Source organism: Podarcis vaucheri (assembly GCF_965113315.1).
Source record: "Podarcis vaucheri genome assembly, chromosome: 10".
Lineage (NCBI taxonomy): Eukaryota > Metazoa > Chordata > Lepidosauria > Squamata > Lacertidae > Podarcis > Podarcis vaucheri.
Genome location: NC_138748.1, coordinates 52,432,731 through 52,445,843, shown reverse-complemented (window position 1 = coordinate 52,445,843; position 13,113 = coordinate 52,432,731). Strand labels below are relative to the sequence as shown.

The window sequence follows — 13,113 nt, the reverse complement described above, 5'->3', positions numbered from 1 at the left end:
GCCAAGGAGAGGAAGGTGGAGGAGCCTGATGCTGTGGCAGGAACCTCTCTGGGCAGCTGGCAACATACCTGTCACCTGCTCCAGAGACATTGACTATCTCCTCCGCGGGGACAGGGATCGCTGGGTAGTGAACAGCACACAGCTCATCTGCAGCAGTGGCCTGCAAGGTGAGATAGGAGAGAGAATGGGGGAAACACTCTGAACCTGGTGAACTGTAAGACAAATTCCAGCTCCTTTTATACACTGTCAGGTGAATGCTAGAGGTAGAAAAGACCCTAGAGGTGGGGAGCCAGAGACCCAACCGAACTACGCATGGAGTTGGCATGAGAAGGGAACTTCTCATTCATTTCAGGAGAAGCCAGTGCGGTGAAGAGGTTAGCATGCGGGACCAGGACATGAGAGTCCAGGGTTCAAATCCCCACTTGGGTCACGAAGCTCACTGGCTGGCCTTGGGCCATTCACGGTTGCTCAGCCTATGCAGCCTCATAGGGTTTTGATGGTAAAATGGAGGTGAGAACTCAGTTCAATTGTACCTTGGTTTTCAAACAGCTTAGTTCTCGAATGTTTTGGCTCCTGAACACCGCAAACCCAGAAGTGACTGTTCTGGTTTGTGAACTATTTTTGGAAGCCAAATGTCCGATGGGGCTTCCACGGCTTCCGATTGGCTGCAGGAAGCTCCTGCAGACAATCAGAAGCCGCGCTTTGGTTTCCGAACATTTTGGAAGTCAAAAGGATTTCCACAAGGGATTCCGGTCAACTTCCAAGGTACAAATGTACACTTCCTTGAGCTATTTGGAATAAAGATGAGATAGAAATGTAACAGTAGTAGAGCGGGTAATAAGCTCTGCTTGATAAAGGGTTGTGTCATACTAGTAAGCAGTTATTACCTGTCAGGGAACTGACATCAGAGGAAAGGGAGTTGGTAGGGCTCCCAGAGACTGGGAGAGAGTCAGCAGCCAAAGCAGGGACCAGCAGGGGGAGCGAGGGGTCTCTGGAGGAGGATCTCAGTAATGCTGAGAGAGACGCAGCAGCCCAGGCAGGAAACAGCAGGGGAGAGAAAGGGGTGAGAGACACGTCCAGCGAAAATAGCGGGGAGGTGTCAGAAGCAACTGTAGGGAGACCCATACTTCGCCGGAAGCTGCCACGTCGTGAGTCCAGGAGACACGTTTCCGTTAAGGAGCTTCTTTGCTGGAAACGCTTCCGCAGGCAGCCACTGTCAGACTCTACTAGTGACTAGAGCAGACATGTCTGAGGAGCTCTGTCACACACAGAGGTTTGTGGAGCCGCACAAACTCTGAGGGGGCACAATTTTAAGCACAAGCAGCTAATCATCCCCTGACAGCAGTCTGACAGTCTCTGTACGCTGCCTGTGCAGGAGAAAGCATCATGAGCAACCCAGCCGGAACCGGAGAGGCAGGGGTTGGAGCTGGTCCAAGCTTGGAAGAAAGGTATCAAGCTCTGGAGGTCCAACTTGCGCTGCAGACGGCGAGGCTTGAGGAGAGAAGGGCTCAGGATGCAGACAAAAAGGGGAGAACCACTCAGTTCCCCAGAAAGGTACCAGGATTGGTGCAGAAGTTTGGGGGGGACCCCAAGGATTACCATGCCTTTAGGACAGAGATGCAATATGCCCTTAATGTGCAGTTTGATGAGTTCCCTGATGAGGAATCGCGAGTTGCTTTCGTAATTGGGCATCTTGAGAAGGGGGCGCGAGACTGGGTTCGACCCCTGATGGCAACGCACAATGATATCCTAAAGGACACTATGAAGTTCTTTCGTGCAATGGATATCATGTTTTCCAGCGATATTGAGGAAGGGGTGGTGCGCAGACAGCTAATGGCTTGCAAGCAGGGAAGCAGATCTGTCCGTGAGTACTGGACTGAATTTACCATGCTGATTCACAGATTGGGGTGGGATTTATCGGCGGCACCCATTCAGATGCTATTTGAAGAAGGTCTTTCTTCGGCTGTGAAAGACGAGCTGTCCCGGAGCCCCAGGGCGGTGTCTATGGATCAGCTGACCAAATCTGCGCTGACCATTGGAGCGCGCCAGGAGGCAAGAGCCTTGGAGAGGCGGGAAGGGAGAGGGGAACGTTGGAAGGAGTTCCGCATTCCAGACATTCCTGAGCCAGCTTTCCCGCCGGCAGAGCCGATGGAAATCGGAACAGCCCGCGCGCGCGCAGTTTCAAAGCCCAGTGAGGGGGCTAAGAAGGAGGGAAAAGGAGCCCGGAAATGCTATCTCTGCCAACAGCCAGGCCACTTTGCCAGAGTCTGCCCCCAGAGGAAGGAATGGCAAGGGATGGTGGGAGCTGTTGAGGGGGGAGAGCAGGGAGAAACGGAGCAGGTAAAAGCCAACGCCTGGTTGCCACCGTCAGGGCACTGCAGCCAGGCCAAAGAGCAGTGAAAGTGCCCGTGCCAGAAGCTCCTCGACCTGCTCTAGTGATTGAAGTGTCGCTAGAGCTGCAAAATGGACACCCCCTAAAAATAAAGGCGCTGTTGGACTCAGGCAGCTCCTGCAATTTTATGAGCAAGGAGTTTGCTGCTGAACACCAGATACAGACGATCCCTTTAAGCAACCCCCTTCAGGTGACCACGATCGATGGCAGGGAACTGTTGGGAGGAGGAGTCAGCTTGCAGACCGTCCCAATGATAATGAGGGTGGCAAGGCACACAGAACTGATAGCGTTTAATGTGGCCACCTTGGGAGGCGCTCCCATTATTTTGGGAATGAGCTGGCTAGCCCTACATGATCCGCTGGTGGGCTGGCATCAAAGAGTGGTTTCCTTCGGTTCAGCACATTGCTTAGAACACTGCAGGGGGGAAAAGGGTTCAGCAGGGGCCCAAGCCACCCTGGCAGGGACTGAAGTAATGGAGAAGGGGAAGGTGCCACCACAGTATGCTGATCTCAGCGACGTGTTCAGCGAGAAGGAAGCTGACCAACTACCCCCGCATAGGCCCTTTGATTGCCAGATCAATTTACTCCCTGGAGCACAGCTTCCTGTAGGCAAGTTGTATTCCATGTCAGACAGGGAAATGCAGGAGTTGCGAGAATTCATTGACAAGAACCTGAAGAGAGGCTTCATCAGAGAGTCCAAGGCAGCGGGGGGTAGCCCAGTGTTTTTTGTGGATAAAAAGCACACGGACAAGCCGAGACTTGTATGTGATTTCAGGCGGTTAAATGCAGTGACAGAGCCGGCGGCTTTTCCTATGCCCAGGATTGATGATATTTTGACCAGGGTGCGGAAGGGAAAGATTTTTACAAAGCTGGACCTAAGGGGGGCGTACAACCTGATACGTATAAGGAAAGGGGATGAATGGAAAACCACCATGTTCACCCCTTTGGGGGCATTTGAATACCTCGTGATGCCTTTTGGATTACAAACAGGCTCCGCGTGTTTTCAATCATTCATGAACCACGTACTGGGGCCTTTGCTCTACAAGAATTGCGTGGCCTTCCTAGATGATGTGTTGGTGTATTCGGAGAATGAGGAGCAACATGTGAGAGACGTCAGAGAAGTGTTGAGCAGGCTGCAAGCCAACAGGCTGTGGGTGAAACTGGAGAAGTGTCAGTTTCATACCAAGGAGGTGGAATTCCTGGGGTACCACTTGTCAGACAAGGGGTTGGCCATGGACCCCGGCAAGGTTCAAGCAGTGCTGGAATGGAAAACACCCAAAACCAAGAAGGATGTGCAGAGGTTCCTAGGGTTTGGAAACTTTTATCGTAAGTTCATCCGAAACTTCGCCCACCTGACGGCGCCCATCACGGACTGTCTCAGCAGTAAAAAGAAGTTTGTTTGGACGGCGGAGGCGGAGCGAGCGTTTGAGGAACTGAAAAGGGCCTTCGCCTCTGATGAACAACTTCTGCATGTGGATTTACAAAAAAAGCTGAGGGTCGAAACAGACGCTTCTGACAGAGCCATAGGGGCGGTGCTTCTTCTGCAGCCGGGGAAGGAGGAGTCAGAGTGGCGACCGTGTGCCTTCTTTTCGCGAAAGCTGAACAAATCCGAGAGGAACTACACGGTGTACGACCGGGAACTTCTTGCGATTCATGAGGCTTTCCGGAGATGGAGGCACCTGCTAATTGGTGCACAACATAAGGTGCAAGTGTGCACGGACCATAAGAATCGAGAGTATTGGAGAACTGCGCGAGTGCTCAACCAACGGCAGTTGAGATGGGCCCAGGAGTTCTCCAAATTTAACTTTGAGATTTGTTACGTGCCAGGCCCAGAGAACGTTAGGGCGGACGCTCTCTCACGCAAACCTGAATATTTGGAGGGGGAGGGTGCACCCGAAGAGACCCATGTCATTCCAGAGGACCGCTGGGTGTGTGGGGCGGCATTGGTGGGGCAAAGGGAACTGGTAGAGGGAACGGTGCAGGATGAATACGCCCAGGACAAACTCAGGGGTCTCAGGAGGGAGGGAGACAAACCCGGGGGTTTTGAGGAGAGAAACGGGGCGTTGTACTACAAGGGAGCGTTATATATACCTGAAGGGGAATTGAGGGAAAAGGTACTCAAGCAACTGCACGATAGCCCCACAGCAGGGCATTTTGGGCAACACAAAACCATGTGGCTGGTTACCAGGGAATTCTGGTGGCCCAAGGTCAGGGAAGATGTGCGGGAGTATGTGAGAGGGTGTGACCAATGCCAACGAGCCAAGGGGGAGAGGCGGCCACCGGCAGGTTTATTAGAACCACTACCCACGCCGGAAAGGCCATGGGAGGCAGTGGCAATAGATTTCATGACTGATCTGCCAAGGTCCAGAGGGAAAACAGCCATCATGGTTGTGGTAGACCTGTTAACCAAGATGGCCCACTTTATAGCCTGCTCACATGCGGTCACAGCGGAAGAAACCGCTAAATTGTTTGTGGAAAATGTGTTTAGGCTGCATGGCGCCCCCTTGAGGGTGGTTTCTGACCGAGGGAAACAATTTACTTCCAGGTTCTGGAGGAAGCTCATGAGCTTATTGCATGTAGAGGTGAATTTCTCAACTGCCCGTCATCCAGAAACCAACGGGCAGGCGGAAAGAGCTAATGGTGTCCTCCAGCAATATTTGAGGTGTTATGTGAATGACAGAGAGAATGATTGGGTGGAGAAGCTGGCGTTGGCAGAATTTGCCTACAACAATGCAGAGAACGTGTCCACGGGGATGAGCCCCTTTTTGGCTAATCACGGGTGTCATCCCCGAGCCTTCCCAGGGGGGGAAGGGGAGAACTGGAGCGTTCCAGCTGCAGAACAGTTCGTTGAAGAAATGGAAGCGATCCATCGCCAGCTCCAACTTAACTTAAACAGGGCTAAGGAGGAATATAAGAGGCAGGCAGACAAAACCAGAAGGGAAGGGGAAAGCATTAGGGTGGGGGACCAGGTGTGGCTGTCTACCCAAGGGTTACCATTCAAAGGGGGTTGTAAGAAGTTAAGACCCAAAAGGCTGGGCCCATTTGAAGTCACGCAGCAGGTCAACCCAGTGGCTTTCAGACTCCGGTTACCGAACCACATGAAGCTGCACCCAGTGTTCCACAGGTCGTTGCTGTCACCGTATAAAGGGGACAGAGAAGGGAGGGTCAATAGGGGACCAGCTATGGAGGAAAAAGAACACAGCTACCATGTAGCGGAGATTCTCGATTCCAGGTGGAAGGGAGATCAAGTAGAGTATTTGGTAATGTGGGAAGGGGAGCCGGAGTCGGAAAACACCTGGGTCATGGCAGAGGATGTAGATGACGAGGTTTTGATAGAAACTTTTCATCAGAGATTCCCTCGTAAACCTCAGCCAGTGGCGAGGTTCCGGAGGGAATACTTCGCCACCACCGACGAAGAAGAAGAGTTGGAGGGGTTCTCTGATTCCGAGGCGGAGGAGGATTCAGCGAGCCGGAACGAAGACCGATGGAGGGAAATGTTCGAGACGTCTGAAGATGAAGAGGATTCTTTTCGGGGTTTTAGCTCCTCACCGCCCAGAGGAGAGAGTAGGGGCGGGGGGGAAGGGGGCCCTGGAGGGGAGGTGGATGTCAGGGAACTGACATCAGAGGAAAGGGAGTTGGTAGGGCTCCCAGAGACTGGGAGAGAGTCAGCAGCCAAAGCAGGGACCAGCAGGGGGAGTGAGGGGTCTCTGGAGGAGGATCTCAGTAATGCTGAGAGAGACGCAGCAGCCCAGGCAGGAAACAGCAGGGGAGAGAAAGGGGTGAGAGACACGTCCAGCGAAAATAGCGGGGAGGTGTCAGAAGCAACTGTAGGGAGACCCATACTTCGCCGGAAGCTGCCACGTCGTGAGTCCAGGAGACGCGTTTCCATTAAGGAGCTTCTTTGCTGGAAACGCTTCCGCAGGCAGCCACTGTCAGACTCTACTAGTGACTAGAGCAGACATGTCTGAGGAGCTCTGTCACACACAGAGGTTTGTGGAGCCGCACAAACTCTGAGGGGGCACAATTTTAAGCACAAGCAGCTAATCATCCCCTGACATTACCCCAGGGATCAGGTCAGGAGTACCTCCACAGGTGAAGCTAATTTCTATTTTAGGAGTGATAACCCAAAAAAAAAATCATTCTCAAATGCCATACTTGCAAATGGACATCCAGAAATCTATTTGCAAATATGTGCTAAGTTCCCAAACACACACACACACATTTTGTTGGGTACCACACAATAACGAAAGTTCACCGGGGGTTTGCAAGTCAACAATTAAAACCATAAAACAAAGATGAAATCTTGTCCAGAATAAAACCAGCAGCTAACAGTAGAGTCAGTACAACAGATCTAAAAAATACTGAAATAAGATTGAAAAGTTCCCTTCACCAAATAGCTGAACAGTGGGATTTCTAGATTTATTTGTTTTTTAAGGGGTATACACATGTGCTCTACTTCATGAATGCTTTGTTGGACTGAAACTGGTCCATAACAGCAATATTGACTACTCTGAAAATCTCAGGTTATGTTCGCAAAGGTTGAGACCTGCCAGATCAGACCAGTGGTCCTTCTAATCCAGAATCCTGTTCTCACAGCAACCAGGCAAGATGCCTATGGGACGCCTGACAGCAGGACCCAAGTACAGCAGCGCTCTTTCCAACTTGTGACTCCCAGCAGCTGGTCTTCAGAGGCATACTCTGACCAGCAGTGGAGGAACAGCATTGCAGTGGGTTGGTATGGTAGCCAGTGATAGCCTTTGTCTTATTCTCCCTTAAAGCCATCCAAGTTGGTGGCCATCATTGCCTTGTCTGGAAGCAAACTCCATAGTTTTAACTATGCACTGTGTGAAGAAGTCCATTCTTTTATCCGTCCTGAATTTTCCTACATTCAGCTTCATGGGACATCCATGAGTTCTAGTGTTATGAAAGACAGATAAAAACTTCCCTTTGCCTACACAATCTACTGAAAACTCAAAAACCAAAGTGAAGGATGGGACAACATTTTTAATAGCTTCCATTTTTCTGCAATATTTGAATTCCGTATCCCAGCCTACATTGACATTATAGATAGATAGATAGATAGATAGATGATAGATAGATAGATAGATTTCTTATTAAATTTTATATCTATCTGTGTTACAATTTAGAATACTCATTTAATCATTCTTAAAATACCAGTGACTTCCCTTCTTCTCTTGCCATGGTTCATTTTGCCGATCATAAATCCCTGCATATTTTACATAAACTAAACCATTCAGTACTCCATTATTACATCGCATCAAAACTTATTTACACTGCTGAATTTATCTTAATGCTGCCAACGTTTTCAAGTGTAAACAATTCCCCCCATATATTCAATAAACATTTTCCAATCTTCTCTAAACGTATGTTCTTCTTGTTCTCTTATTCTATATGTTAAGTCCGCAAGCTGCACATCAGCTTAAGTTGCCACAATATCCCTAGATTTTTAATGCTTAACTGTCAAGATTTCCTCCCAAGAAACTCTGGGAAATGGTACTTGATGTAGAATTTTGTGTCAGACATCCCTTTTCTTTATATTTCCCTGCCTGCCAAGCACCTTTTACCTGTAGCTCCTGCCTCCCGCCTTCACTGTTTTTATCCCTTCACGTTTGCTGCCTTGTGCTCCTACCTTGTTGAAAGTTCCAGGGCGAAGAGACAGCCTCCCATTCATGTTCCGGCTGCAAACCAGGACGCCATGTTGGCCAAGTGTCACAACTACAAAGTACAACTCTCCCAGTAAGGGCCGGGCCAGGGTCAGAGAGGTTTTGACAGCATCTTCCAATGTAGATGGCATATCTTTAAGAGTGGAGGAAAATTAGTCACAGAGCATCAATGCCACCCATAGGGTTGGGATCCCAAGGGCCATCTAGTCCAACCCCCTGCAATGCAGGAATCCTGCACACAGCCATCCCTGGCTGGACTCGAATCACCAACCTCCTGGTTAACAGCCAGACGCGCTGAGCCATTGCGCCACAGAGTTTTGCTGTAAACCATCTTTGATCTATTTTATGGAATGGCAGCAAACAAGTATTTTTATACATAAAATTGTCGTCATTGTCTTGTCATTCTGGGCTACAAGTGTGGAACCTTTTTCCTAGGTAGGGTCAGGGTAGGAAAAGTCAGCTGGAAGGGACTAATGGTGGACAGATGGTGATCCAGTGACAGATGTGTTTGCAAGGCTGCATGGTTCTACATCAATAATGGGGAACCTGTGGCCCTCCAGGTGTTAAAGGTAAAGGGACCCCTGACCATTAGGTCCAGTCATGGCCGACTCTGGGGTTGTGGCGCTCATCTCGCTTTACTGGCTGAGGGAGCCGGCGTACAGCTTCTGGGTCATATGGCCAGCATGACTAAGCCGCTTCTGGTGAACCAGAGCAGTGCACGGAAATGCCGTTTACCTTCCCGCCGGAGCGGTACCTATTTATCTACTTGCACTTTGACATGTTTTCGAACAGCTAGGTTGGCAGGAGCAGGGACCGAGCAATGGGAGCTCACCCCGTTGCGGGGATTTGAACCGCCGACCTTCTGATCGGCAAGTCCTAGGCTCTGTGGTTTAACCCACAGCACTACTGGACTACAATTCCCATCATCCCCAGCCAGCATGGCCAATGATCAGGGGTGATGGCAGGTGTAGCCCAGAGCACACAAGTTCCCAACCTGGACAAACAATGCTAAGATAGTTTGGCCACAGTCTGACTCAGTATATAAAGCAAATGCAGTATATTCCTAGCTTTGATGGAGTGGGGGGACGGGACACAAAAGATTCCTGGCCTCCACTCTCAAAAGTGCCTCACCTGCTGAAACAGGATGTCCCAGGGTCCGGTTGATTGCTCTTAGTTCCCGTAGATTGGGAGATATGCAAGCCAGGGCTCTCCAGCTGTCTGAAAGGAATGGCTTAGAAGCCTTGTCCACATCTGTCGGCTCATAACACACTTCAGAAGAGCATCAAATCGGGTTAGTCGATCTGACCCGACAAACGTGAATCATACGTATTCAATGATGCATCTGTCTAGTTTACAAACATTGTCTTTCTATTAAAATGTCCAGGGCGGTACCAATGCTATAAATCTGGTTGGCTGCTGAGAAAAGCACCAGGACACACACACAAAACCAGCTTGGACATAGAGCATTAAAGTCTAGACCTGTGCCTAGAAACACAGCACAAAAGGAAGCCCAGATGAGCCCTCCACTGACATTTACAGATGTCACTGTTCAAATACAATGGTTCATATTCACTTGAGATTTCATCACATTGCATTCTTAAAATGCTGATTTACTGTACAGGAGCTAAATGCAAAGAAAAAATATATATCATTGTCATCAAGATTCTATTTATATGCCACCCTCTCTCAGAACAGTGTAATAGTTTTCCTGTGGTTTGGAAATAAGCAGCAAAATAAGCCAGAGTGAGATGATGCCGGGATCATTCGCTTACTTGGAGAAGGTGGAAAGGGACGTAGCTCAGTGATAGAGCAGCTGCTTTGCATGCAAGAAGGTCCCAGGTAATTGTTAGAATTCCTGCTCCATGACTGCAGTCATGGGATTTTTGTCTATCACATGATGGTATATGTTTTGACTCCACAGAGTGGGAAGTGACGGAGACAGGATGTATCTGCTACTGTGTTCCGTGAAGAGGGACTCTTGTCCTTTGTTCTTTTTCTCTATGCTGTCTGATGCTAGAGAGAGAGGAAGCCATGTTGCAGTGCTCCGTGTGTGTTTATATGTAAATAAATGATTGACCAGGAGGGAGAGAACATGCCAGTTGGGAATGTGTCTCTGCCAGGGTCCTACTCGAGTGTAGGCCAAGCTCCTGACAGTAATATCCACAATGTTGCCACACAGGGCTGAGAGAGGCCCCTGCTTGAAACTCGAGAGCCACTGCCAGTCAATGTGGACAATACTGAGGTAGATAGACAAAAGGTCTGATTCTCTATAAGGCCACTTCCTATGCTCTGCTAACACAATGCATTTTAGGCTGTGCTTTGTGAGTGTCCCTTCTTACCTGCTAGGTGATGTTCCCTGGCAATCTGACAGACATACTGAATAGTGGACACGGGCACATTCCCATCAATGCACACAAGTGGGGCCGAGCAGAGAGTCTCCTTGAACGTGGACACCTGGAGGAAATTGCATGAGAGACAGAGACAATATTGGCAATTGGAAATCCATGTTTATTCCAGGAATGATATGTTCCTCTTTTCCTAAAGTAAAAGAAGGAAGTTCTGTGGCTGGGCATATGCCACTTGGCCAGGGTCTTCTGGCTGCTCCCAGTGACATCACTCTGCTGCAGATCCACCATCAGCAACAGACCCAGGCCCCTTGCAGAAGCATGCAGCTCCAAGTGCACCACACTCAAAGGGAGTTCCACAAGTGAGTGTTGCCACGACTCAGCTTCAAATTCTGGTGGGATGGGTGGGACCAGCTGCTGAGTCATCTCCATAGCTTTAGTCCTGGTCTCAGAACCCTGATGTCATTCTTGAACTCTACAGCTGTGCCTTAAGATGGTCTGTACCTGTAGCCTGAGTTATGCCATTGTAAGCCTTGGAAAAAAGCTCACTTACTTACTCACACGTAAGAAGCTTTGGGACTGGAGCTAGGACAAAAATGAACTTTTTGTGGATAGGAAAGTGATGGGGAAACACTATAAAAATGTGGGATGATGATGAGACGGCATATAGCCAACCTGCAAACACATCAGGATGCTTAGTAAGGAGCAGATATTGAGCCATCTTTGCACAAGCAATTCAGGATGCTCCATGACCAGGTCATCTGGCGGAGCCTCAGAAGGAGGTCTCCAAGGTCTAGACCAGGCTTCCTCAACCTCGGCCCTCCAGATGCCTTTGGCCTACAACTCCCATGATCCCTAGCTAGCAGGACCAGTGGTCAGGGATGATAGGAATTGTAGTCTCAAAACATCTGGAGGGCCGAGGTTGAGGAAGTCTGGTCTAGGCAGATGCCTTCCACACAAACCAATAGGGCTTAGTTCTCAACAAACATGAACAGGATCCAACAAATCCAAGGCATTCACATTATTTTAAAACAAGCAGTAGAATCAGATGGTTACTTAGAAGTAAGGCCTGTTGGTTTCAGTGGGATATACCCCTTGGTAAGTAGGCATAGGATTGCAGTCCCAACCCTGCTATATGAGTTAACTAGTGTAGACCTAGCCTAACGTTTTGCCCAGCATCCTAGTCAGGGGTGGGAAACCTCTGATCATACAGAGGTTGCTGGCTTGCCATTCCTATCATCCCTGGCCCCACTGGCTCAGGCTGATGGGATTTGTAGTCCAGCAGGCTCCCCACTCCTGCTCCAACAGCCTCTTGCATTCACTGAAGGCGACATTGCAATCAGCATCCATCAACAGGTAGAAGCCGGCAGAAATTCTGAGGCGCTTTTGTTGCTGTGTTATTCTGTGTGAATCCAAGGGAATCATATATCGTTTAATAGCTGTGCCTCCTTTTTTCCTTCCTTTAATAATGAAATGGGGATTGGAAAAAGGTAGTGAGAGGGTGGGAACAATGACCACTTTTTTCTTTCCAGGAGCTAAGCTTCAGTCTTTTAAGGGTCTTGTTGATAAGTGGATTACTGGCAGGCATTCATACCTTCTTAACCAAACAGTATCAGCTGTTAAGTGCAGACTTGGGTGTTTTTTTCCCCCAACAGGCTTTTTTTATTAATAGGGGGAAAGGGTGGGGTTGCACTTGAATCACTCCTAATCACCCCTTCCATTAAGTGTCCCAAAAATACAACTCAGCCACCAAGGAGGCTGTGTTTATCTGTGTTTCTACAGCTCGGCACGTCCTAAAAACACAGAGTCTAGAAGGAGTTGTGGGTGGAGGCGGCAGTGGCAGAAAGGTGGCTTTCAGCACTCCATCACAATGCCACCTTCCAGAATTACCCAGTTCTGGATTTCCCCTTTGTTTCCTTGCTAGGTACCCTGAGAAAACATCCTCTGCCCCTTAGGAAAGCAGAGGGCACCATGAGCAGAAAAGAGGCAGTGAGATCTCACGCTGTACGCAGAAGGGTCTTACGTATTGCTCGGTGATCTGCTGGTGGATGTCCATGTCTCCCAAGCCCAGGGAGAGCTCTCCGCTGCCTGTGAATACGGAACAATAGGTGGCTGTGTTGTGCCCTTCCAGTCGCAAGACACCTCTCATGTCCTCAAAGTAAGGTAGGGGGAGAAAGACAAATTTAGTGTTCTGTTCTCTGCAGCTCATTCAGAGCAAAATGTGCACCAGCGCCTGCCCAGCTAGTGAATGTGCTTCATCATCTGCATGATGAACCTGGCCTCCAGTTCAAGGAGACCTGGAATAACACCATGAAGCAAATGTTAATCCAGGAAGCATCACATAGGAGCAGACTGGGACAGGTAGGCACATCCCAGGTGCACCTGGGTCTCACTGATATCCATGGCCCTGGAGCATGCAGGCCTCTCAACTTTTCCCGGCTCATTTCTGTTGCCTTCTGAATCTGCTGCCTCAATTCCACATTCTCTTTAGCTTAAAAGAGGGGTGATGAATCATTCTAGGCCAGAGAGCCGCATTCCCTTCTGGACATCCTTCTGGGGGTCCCATTCCATTGGTGGGTGGAGACTGACACAACAGTGGGCAGAAAAAGGAATGTAAAATTTACACCTTTTGTACAGCCGGCTGCTTTCTATATACACGCCCCTCTTGGTCCTCCGTCCAGACAAGGAAGAGC

General features: G+C 49.4%; 1 protein-coding gene across 1 annotated transcript in view; it reads right to left on the bottom strand.

Annotated features, from left to right (window-relative positions):
• LOC309542024 (uncharacterized protein) overlaps positions 1-13,113 on the bottom strand; it is a 34,430-nt gene that overhangs the window by 1,160 nt on the left and 20,157 nt on the right. Inside the window, exons 16-20 of the mRNA XM_082240500.1 lie at positions 12,444-12,572; positions 10,415-10,529; positions 9,207-9,344; positions 8,042-8,208; positions 69-160 (exon numbers count right to left, since the gene is read on the bottom strand). Coding sequence (XP_082096626.1) covers positions 69-160; positions 8,042-8,208; positions 9,207-9,344; positions 10,415-10,529; positions 12,444-12,572 — 641 coding nt within the window. The remainder of the gene's footprint in view (positions 1-68; positions 161-8,041; positions 8,209-9,206; positions 9,345-10,414; positions 10,530-12,443; positions 12,573-13,113) is intronic.